At 36.7% G+C, this 10,176-nt stretch overlaps 1 protein-coding gene across 1 annotated transcript; it reads left to right on the forward strand.

The window, feature by feature from the left end:
• The first annotated feature begins 735 nt into the window (after nucleotides 1–735).
• Nucleotides 736–9,406, forward strand: LOC109338994 (mediator of RNA polymerase II transcription subunit 14). The gene is made up of 8 exons (XM_019576345.1): nucleotides 736–1,156; nucleotides 1,440–2,516; nucleotides 3,123–3,220; nucleotides 3,307–3,481; nucleotides 3,605–4,598; nucleotides 4,712–5,730; nucleotides 6,509–7,566; nucleotides 8,365–9,406. The coding sequence occupies exons 1-8, from the start codon at nucleotides 944–946 to the stop codon at nucleotides 9,158–9,160; spliced, it is 5,430 nt and encodes a 1,809-aa protein (XP_019431890.1). The 5' UTR covers nucleotides 736–943; the 3' UTR covers nucleotides 9,161–9,406.
• Nucleotides 9,407–10,176: the final 770 nt, after the last annotated feature.

Here is a 10,176-nt window from a genome sequence, read left to right on the forward strand (position 1 = left end):
TCACCTCAAAATTTCAAAGAGAATATAGGATAACATGATATAATTTAAGGTTATCTAGTCTAGGCTATAGTATTAATATATGTTAAAACATATCAATCTTATATTCTATTCATGTCTCTTATGACAATAATGTAGGAAACATTTTTGTGTCTAAAAACAATGAAATTAGAATTTAAAAAGGGGAGCATTTAAAATTATTTTTATCAAGTATTTATTATAGATTTATTTTTAGCAAATTGAAGTAGACATATTTGAGTAACTTAGAAAAAAAATATAAGTTATATTTTAAAAAAGACTCTGATATTTATATACAGTCAATGTAAAAATTTATACAGTCAATATATCATCACTCACCCACCATTATTTATAGTATTCTTTAAAGAATAAATAATAATTAAACATAAATAGTAAATAATACATTAACAAAGTAGTGTATAAATTTTATATATTATTGATATATAACTATGCATTAAATAAAGAGTGTTAAATTTATATAGTGTAAAAATATATATACAATTAATGCATTACAGTTATTAATTTGAATTATTATTTTTTTTAAATAAAAAATAATTAAAAAAATTTAGTGAATGATGTAATAATATTATAAAATAAAATGGGAAGAAAAGAAGTGCAAATAAGTGAATCGGTGAGTAGTAATAGTGCGTTGAAGTGAACGACTATAGTATTCTACTATACATATATACAAGAGAGAGAGAAAAAAAGAAAGAGTGTAGACGAAACCCAAATTGAAGAGAGAGAGAGAGAAAACTGAAAAACCCTCATTCACTTCATCGCATTCATTCATTGATTCATCGCATTCTTCAATTTAGTACTAAATACATTAAATAATTTGGCCATGTTGCACCCATTTAACATAAAACCCTAACTTGGGTGTTAAATTCACTCTCAATCATCACAAACCCTAGATTCAGAATCAGAATCGATGGCTGCCGAATTAGGTCAACAAACGGTGGAGCTATCGAAGCTGGTGAGTGCAACTGCTAATGAATCATATACTTGGCTCAAAGAATTGGTTGATAAATGTAGGTCTTCTGATTTATCCGATACTGATAAGAAGATTAGCATGCTCAAATTCCTCACCAAAACTCAACAGCGTATGATTCGTCTCAACGTTCTTTCCAAATGGTGTCAACAGGTCTTTTTTCTATTCCATTTTCATTCATATCTATTTCTTTCTTCATTAATTTCACCAATTCAATTAATTCATTATTGATAAATTGCACCAATTTATTCTTTTATTTCACTCTGATGCATACACTGTATCTTGGACATGATAATTCGATAAATTTGCATTTTTTTGTCTTATGAGATTTGATATGTTATTCAATTCAAATTCTGTGTACATTGTTTGGATGACATGTTTTAAAACCAGGAAGGAAAGTAAGAAACTTTCTTAATAATTTGTTGTTGCTTTTCAGGTTCCTTTGATACAGCACTGTCAGCAACTGGCTTCGACTGTTTCGAATCATGATATGTGCTTTACTCAAGCTTCGGATTCATTGTTTTTCATGCATGAGGGGCTTCAGCAAGCTCGTGCTCCGGTTTATGATGTTCCCTCGGCAGTTGAAATTCTCCTTACAGGAAGTTACCAGCGAATGCCAAAATGTATAGAAGATGTTGGTACTCAGCATACCTTGACTGAAGATCAGCAAAAGCCTGCTTTGAAGAAGCTGGACATGCATGTAAGGTCAAAATTGCTTGAAGTTTCTCTTCCAAAAGAGTTTTCTGACATTAAAGTTTCTGATGGTACGGCATTGGTTAGGGTGGATGGAGAGTTTAAGGTTTTACTGACTCTTGGTTACAGAGGAAACCTATCCTTGTGGAGGATATTACATTTGGAATTGCTTGTTGGTGAAAAAAATAAACCTGTGAAATTGGAAGAAGTACGGTCTCATGTACTTGGAGACGATCTGCAGAGACGAATGGCGGCAACAGAAAATCCATTTTCAATATTGTACTCGGTTCTTCATGAGCTATGTGTTGCACTTGTCATGGACACTCTCCTAAGGCAAGTTCAAGTTCTTCGACAGGGAAGATGGAAAGATGCAATTAAGTTTGAGCTCATTACCGAGGGTGGCATGGGTCATGGAGCAAGTTCTAGTTCTGTGCAGAACCCTGATGGTGAATCTGACTCACCTGCTCTACGGACTCCAGGGATAAAAATTATATACTGGTTAGATTTTGATAAAAATGCTAGTATGTCTGACTCAGGTGCATGCCCGTTTATAAAAATTGAACCTGGATCAGATCTTCAGATAAGGTGTCAGCACAGTAACTTTGTCATAGATCCATTAACGGGGAAGGAGGCAGATCTTTCTTTGGACCAGAGCTGTATTGATGTTGAGAGGTTACTGTTAAGAGCTATTTTCTGCAACAGATATACTCGACTACTGGAAATTAAAAGAGAACTGGGAAAAAATATTCAGGTCTGTCGAACAGCAGACGATGTTGTGCTCCAGTCTTGTATGAGTGAACCAGATATTGAACATGATCAGGTTGGTTCACATTTATTGGGATTTCTTTTTCATGGAAGCTTGGAGTGTCACTCATTTTGGGTTTTGGTTTATGTGCTTCTTTGCTGTCAGCCCATCATGGGTTTTATTTGTTTGACATTCTTTTCATGTCAGAGAAATAGAGTCTCGATTCTGGATATTTATTTGTTCTCTAACTCTCTTAGTCTGGTAGTGCAATTATGTTGCTTCATTAATTGTTTGTACAGGGACCATGTGTAGTTAGACTATGAAATCTGATTCCTGTTAAATATGTATATGAAAACTCCTATGCCTGATTAACCTTTGTTGATGTGTATGCCAATTTTGGTTCAGAATGGTCTATGTTAAGGTGAATGTTTTATTAGCCAAAATTATGTTAATATTTTTCATGCATTGGCTGCCAAAGATTTGGGATTTCTTTTATGTTGTTTGATGATGCATGTGTTTTTCAGTGGACTGCACTTTACATTATACAAACTATTGTGTAGAACTTTCATGGTTTTATACATGATAACTTGTTGATCTTCTGTCTGTTATTCTATTCACTACCTTCTTCCATTCAATCTTGCATGGGATTTTAAAAAATTAGATCTGCTTCTGTATCTATAGAAGGAGGATAAGTGTTGCAGCAAGGACTCTGAGGAGCATGAGGTATTGTGTGTGCGTGCCTATGGCTCATCCTTTTTTACTCTTGGAATTAATATCAGGTACTTACTTTACTTGCTTTTTTCCTAGTCCCTCTTGCACTTCACTTTGGGGTTTCTCAAATTAAGTCCCATGTTTTGTTATTCAGAAATGGCCGTTTTCTTCTTCAATCATCACAAAACATAGTTGCTTCTTCAGCTCTGTTAGAATGTGAAGAAGCTTTAAATCAGGGATCTATGACTGCAGCTGAGGTCTTCATAAGCTTGAGAAGCAAGAGTATATTGCACTTATTTGCATCTATTGGAAGGGTTTTAGGCCTTCAGGTATATTTATAAGTTTCCTCTTCTATTGTGGGTGAAAAGATAAAATCATAAACCAGTTTGCTCTGTCTTTTAGAATAAGCAGATTATTAAGAATACTTGGCTGCTAATGGGACACTCTTGCAGGTATACGAGCATGGATTTAGTGCAGTTAAAATACCAAAGAACATTTTGAATGGTTCAGCTATGGTGATTATGGCATTTCCAGATTGTGGAAGCTCTTACTTTTTACTGATGCAACTTGATAAGGATTTCAAACCCTTGTTTAAGTTGTTAGAGACTCAGCCAGATCCATCTGCAAAAGATAATTTATTTGGAGACCTTAACCAAGTGCTGCGAAACAAGAAAATCGATATAGGACAGATTCAGGTGCATGAAAATGAAATGAATTGCCTGGTTGACTGGGGAAAATTATGCTCACTTTTGCCAAATGCTGCATGTCCGAATCAAACATCTGGACATGAATTTCTTTCTGACATTCAGATTGAGAGTTCCATGCAGATTGCAAGAGGCCATACATCAGGTTTTTCGTCCCTTGTGGATGAAGTGTTTGGACATGAAAGAGGGTCTTCTGCGGCTTCATTCTCTGTTCAAGATCATTCTTCATCCTTGAATGCATCACTTCCTTCTCATTATGGTTCTGTCCCAATGAATTTCCGTAGTTTAAAAGCTGGAACCCCATCTCCAAAGTGGGAAGGAGGCATGCAGATATCACAGGTTAATAATGTAACCAAAGCTTCTGGTGTTACTACGCACTATAGTGGTTCCTTCTTCTCATCAGGCAGTGTGAAGGGCCCATTCCAATCTGGCCCTGTTGCCTCAATTTCTGCCGGGCAAGGAAGGAGCACAGCTGGGAAAAGGCTACCTGCTTCGAAGTCTGAACAGGATTTGTCTTCTCTTAAATCTCCGCATTTCATTGACATTAGTTCCTCTACTGCAATGGAGGAAGATCAGTTAAGAGTGTTGACTGATACTTCTACTGATGGTGGAAGTCGGCCATCACAACTACTATCTCCATCCCGACCAACTGTCTCTAGAATGTCCGTACCTAATTCCAGACCTAATGGACCTCACCTTGAATCATTCAAGGCTGCTGGGTCTAGTTCATGTGTTACAATATGTAAGATACTTCCTTTGCGTCATCTTTTTCACATGGAGTATATGCATGCTATTATAGGTTTTGCTTTTATTTTTCATTAACCCATATATGACTAGAATAATAAATCTATACAGCCCAGGCAGTGGAATCCACAGTTAACTACAGCACCAGTGAAGATGTCAGCTCCAAACATGATAAAAAATCTCGGAAACGAACAGCTTCAGATATGTTGAATTTGATCCCATCTCTTCAAGGTCTTGAAAACAACTCAAGAATCTACAAGAGAAGAAATATTTCAGATTTGTCTGGCTCTCAACTCTCTTTGAAACAAAGTCTTATATCTGCTGAAATGATACCTAAAGCTGAAACATACAGTTATGGTAGTTTAATTGTGGAAGCAAATAAAGGAAATGCTCCATCTAGCATTTATATAGCAGCACTTCTACTTGTTGTCAGGCACTGTTCACTTTGCATTAAGCATGCTAGACTAACCAGCCAGATGGATGCATTAGACATTTCATATGTTGAAGAAGTAGGTTTAAGAAGTGCATCCTCTAACATTTGGTTCCGACTTCCATCCGCTAGAGGTGATTCTTGGCAGCATATATGTTTGCGACTTGGAAGACCTGGTTGTGTGTATTGGGATGTTAAAATAAGTGACCAGCATTTCAGGGACCTATGGGAGCTTCAGAAGGGGAGCAGTAATACACCATGGGGTTCCGGTGTTCGAATTGCTAATACATCTGACATAGACTCACATATACATTATGATCCTGATGGTGTTGTTCTGAGTTTTGAATCGGTTGAGGTAGATAGTGTAAAGAAATTAGTGGCTGATATCCAAAGGCTTGCAAATGCAAGAACATTTGCCCTTGGCATGCGGAAATTGCTTGGTACAAGAGCAGATGAGAAGTCAGAAGAGCTCATTTCTAGTTCTGATGTCAAAGTATCTGGTGCCAAGGTTGGCACAGATACTTCAGACAAACTATCTGAACAGATGAGAAAGGCATTTAAAATTGAGGCAGTTGGACTGATGAGTCTGTGGTTTAGCTTTGGTTCAAGTGTACTTGCTCGATTTGTTGTTGAGTGGGAATCTGGTAAAGAGGGTTGCACAATGCATGTGTCTCCTGACCAACTTTGGCCTCATACCAAGGTTTGTTTATTTCTCTTCAACTGATTGCTATTTGTTTCTTGATTCTTTTCCAATTCTTGTTATTTTGTGTCATTAATAGATTCATACTTGTCTCTCATGCTTTGGAATATTTATAATTATGTGAAACATGCTATGTTATCACTCATGGTTGTTGGCTTCAATCTGTTTTCTCGATTCACTGTGTTTGTTATTTCCCTCCACTATTCTTGAATTATTTTCCCTTCCATGAGGATTAATAGTTTAATACACACAATCTTGCAAAGTAATTGTTCTTCTTTGACTGTGGCTGCTCCGTTTCTAATTTACTCTGATTATTCATTCTACCTATTGGGGGAAATTACTGTGTAACATTTTCTTTTGCTTTGTCAGTTGATTATGCCCTTATAAAATGGAAAGATATATAACGTCACTAGTGTGTTAGATATATAACATCATCATAGTGTGTTAAATTAAGTCCCTTGAAGTTTTAAAACATCGCCAATTTAGTTCCTAGAAGACCCATGTGGTCATGTTTTAAAACTGAGACTAATTTGGTGACGAACGACTTTCAAGGACCAAGCTCTTAGTTTAATCTTAATGACTATTTCTGCTGATGTACACAAGTTGTTCTTGATTGCATTTCCCCCCAGATATTTCAGTGTTGGTAAGTAACCACCTTACTTAATGCAAACTTGTATTATATATGTATATATATATATTGTCCTGGTTACTACCCAACCATGCTCTCAAGTGAAACTTCTAGCCTATTTACAATATCTGATGCCCGTGTTCTGTACAGTTTCTAGAAGATTTCATAAATGGAGGTGAAGTTTCACCACTATTGGACTGCATTCGTCTGACTGCGGGACCCTTGCATGCCCTGGCAGCTGCAACCAGACCAGCAAGAGCTGGTCCTGTTCCAGGTGTTGCCGCTGCTCTATCTTTTATTCCTAAACAGACGGGTTATTTATCACCACAGGGACTTCTGGTTGGTAGTTCAACCACAAGTGTTGGTCAACCTACTGCTGGTCCAGGGGTTAACACTGTCATGTCTACTGCTAGTGGCCTCACTAATCAAACACTTTCAATGCTAGTTGCTGCTGGGCGTGGTGGCCCAGGCATTGTCCCAAGTTCACTTTTGCCCATTGATGTCTCTGTTGTGCTTCGTGGCCCCTATTGGATACGGATCATGTATAGGAAACATTTTGCAGTTGATATGCGTTGCTTTGCTGGAGATCAGGTGTGGTTGCAGCCTGCAACACCACCTAAAGAGGGTTGTACTTCAGGAGGGTCATTACCGTGTCCGCAGTTCCGGCCTTTCATCATGGAACATGTTGCCCAGGAATTGAATGGATTAGATCCTAGTTTCACTGGCCAACAGTCAGGTGGGCTAGCAAATTCAAATAATCCAAACTCTGGTTCAGGGCCCCAGCAAATGGCTGCAAATGGAAATAGAATGAACCTGCCAACTTCCGCCACAATGTCTAGGACTGGTAATCAAGTAGCAGGTTTAAGTCGTGCGGGAAATGCTTTGGCTGGATCTTCAAATTTAGCTTTGATGACATCAGCAGTCTCTCTACGTAGGCCACCTGGAACAATTGTCCCTGCACATGTCAGAGGTGAGCTGAACACAGCCATTATTGGCCTTGGTGACGATGGAGGATATGGAGGTGGTTGGGTTCCTCTTGTTGCTCTTAAGAAGGTCCTTAGGGGTATTCTCAAATATCTTGGAGTGCTATGGCTATTTTCGCAGTTACCTGATCTTTTGAAAGAGATCCTAGGATCCATTTTGAAGGAAAATGAAGGTGCACTTCTAAACTTGGACCCTGAGCAACCTGCATTGCGTTTTTTTGTTGGGTAAGTTTTTTCTCCCTTGCTGTGCTACCTTTTATTTGTTTCTCGAAACTTGTGTACCACTCTTTTTCTTCTTTTAACCTCTCTTCGGTTATAATTGGTTGTATTCCTTCTTGGTATGAGGATTTTCCCTATCTCTTTCTCCTTCCATAAAAAAGGGGAAATATTAAGAAAATAATATGTGATGAGTTAGAGTTGTTGAATTATGAATATGACTTGTTAGTTGTAGTTAATGGATTTTTCCTATCTCTTAAATCTACTTATTTAAGTTTTTTACTTTCTACATAATGCATCAAATCGATTTTCAATGTTAATGAATATGGCTTGTTAGCAGTAGTTGGTTTGAAAATCCTAATTAAAGTTTGATGTCTTTACTTGTGTATAAGTTTGTTGAATTGCAAAATTTTAGGTAGGAAAGAATGAAGAGAGATAAGATAGAGAATCACAATTATCACAAGTATAAGATTGATATTAAAGTGAGATATGCTGAGGTTATTCAAAAGTGCGAAAGATGTCCTATTTTTATAGGCAAATAACAAAAGACAAATAAAATCCAAAAACAATTACCCATAATGACATAATTGATCCTAACATGATTACCTTTAATGACCTAATCAATTCCATGATATGGTACATAATATGTGATATTTCTAGATATTCTACCAAAGTTCAATTGTCATCTCTTTAGTTTCTATCGTACTGAATAGCTTTCATCTTCTGAGGCTCTTTTTCTTAGATATTTGCTCTCTTTATCCAAGTTATTAGGGACAATAAACATGATATATCTTCATCCTTCTGCAGAGGCTATGTATTTGCTGTTAGTGTCCATAGAGTTCAGCTTCTTCTTCAGGTTTTAAGTGTAAAACGGTTTCATCAGCAACAGCAGCAACACCCAAATCCTGCACAAGATGAATTAACCCAAACTGAAATAAGTGAAATATGTGACTACTTCAGCCGTCGGGTTGCCTCAGAGCCATATGATGCTTCTCGTGTTGCATCATTCATAACTATGCTCACCTTACCTGTATCGGTTCTCAGAGAATTCTTGAAATTGATAGCATGGAAAAAGGGCATATCCCAGGCACAAGTGGGAGATGTTGTTTCAGTTCAAAAGCCACGGATTGAATTATGTCTCGAAAATCACTCTGGGTTGAACGTTGATGATAATTCAGAGAGCTCATCTGCATTCAAAAGCAACATCCATTATGACCGCCTGCATAATTCTGTTGATTTTGCACTTACCGTTGTTCTTGATTCTGCTCACATCCCTCATGTCAACGCCGCTGGTGGTGCTGCTTGGTTGCCATACTGTGTTTCAGTAAGCTTGAGATATTCATTCGGAGAAACTCCTAATGTAGCCTTTCTTGGCATGGATGGTAGCCACGGAGGTAGGGCGTGTTGGTTGCATGTTGATGATTGGGAGAAGTGTAAACAGAGGGTGGCAAGAACAGTGGAGGTTAATGGGAATGCAGCAGCAGCAGATATAAGTCAAGGTAGGTTGAAATTAATTGCAGACAGTGTGCAAAGAACTCTGCATATGTGCATTCAAGGGCAAAGAGATAGTAGTGGAGTTACATCAAGCTCTGGAGCAACATAACATGATTAGGTTTTTACTATATATAATGAATGGTGGGTTAGTTCTGTCAATATTGCATTTTAGTTTTACTATGATCTGAAACAGTGCCATGCTTAGTTAAGCATGTTAGTTTTGCTGTAATGGAGAAAGTGCATGTCACAATATTAGATGATTTTGATAAATTCTTTTAAGGAGATTGACATTTTACAGTGTAGCTGAGTTTTATGGGCATCATTTTTAGATAAGATTGATTAGTAAGGAGAGTAATTTATCTTGCCGATGGTGTAGTATCTTATATCATGGTATAATTTTCTTGTACAGATGGAATCAAATTAAAGTTAAATGAAACTTGTAATCTCTGGAATTCTATACACCAATCAAGATTTGCCTTGTATTTAAATTTTTTCACATCCTAGATTTAATGAAATACACCCTACTTTTGTAAAATGTAGATATAGAAAAGAAGGATTTTCCTTACATCTTTATTTCCCACTGCCTCCTAACATAACATCTCACACAAGCTGTTAAATGCAAGTTTAATATAATTTGTGTGACTGATAATGTAAAGTTTTTATAATACTTTTATTTGAGAGTTAATGGTAGTCAGTATATGAGTGATGAATGATTTCCTAACACTATAAAAATATTTCTATTTTCAGTATATACATGTTAAATTTATATGGTATTGATTCTAAAAGAATTTATTAAAATAGATGACCCTCTAGCTATAGTGAAGAAAAATAATAAATTTGTTCATCACATCATGGTATCCATCCCCCTATGTTAGCCTTTTAAGAACGTAGGTAGTAGGTGATGATGATTTTACTAAGGTCAGAATGAGTAGGTAAGTATTTATTGGATGAATAAAATTCTATTTTATCTTATATAATAACCAACAATCAACCAAAATATAAACCAACTGCCACCACGAAACAACCGACTTCATCTCCATCTGTGCTATTTCTCCTATCCTATATTCAAATCCTAACTCCTAACTATTGCTTCAAATTATACACCACATTACCGTCACAATATTA

This window comes from Lupinus angustifolius, unplaced genomic scaffold, assembly GCF_001865875.1.
Source record: "Lupinus angustifolius cultivar Tanjil unplaced genomic scaffold, LupAngTanjil_v1.0 Scaffold_50_88, whole genome shotgun sequence".
NCBI lineage: Eukaryota > Viridiplantae > Streptophyta > Magnoliopsida > Fabales > Fabaceae > Lupinus > Lupinus angustifolius.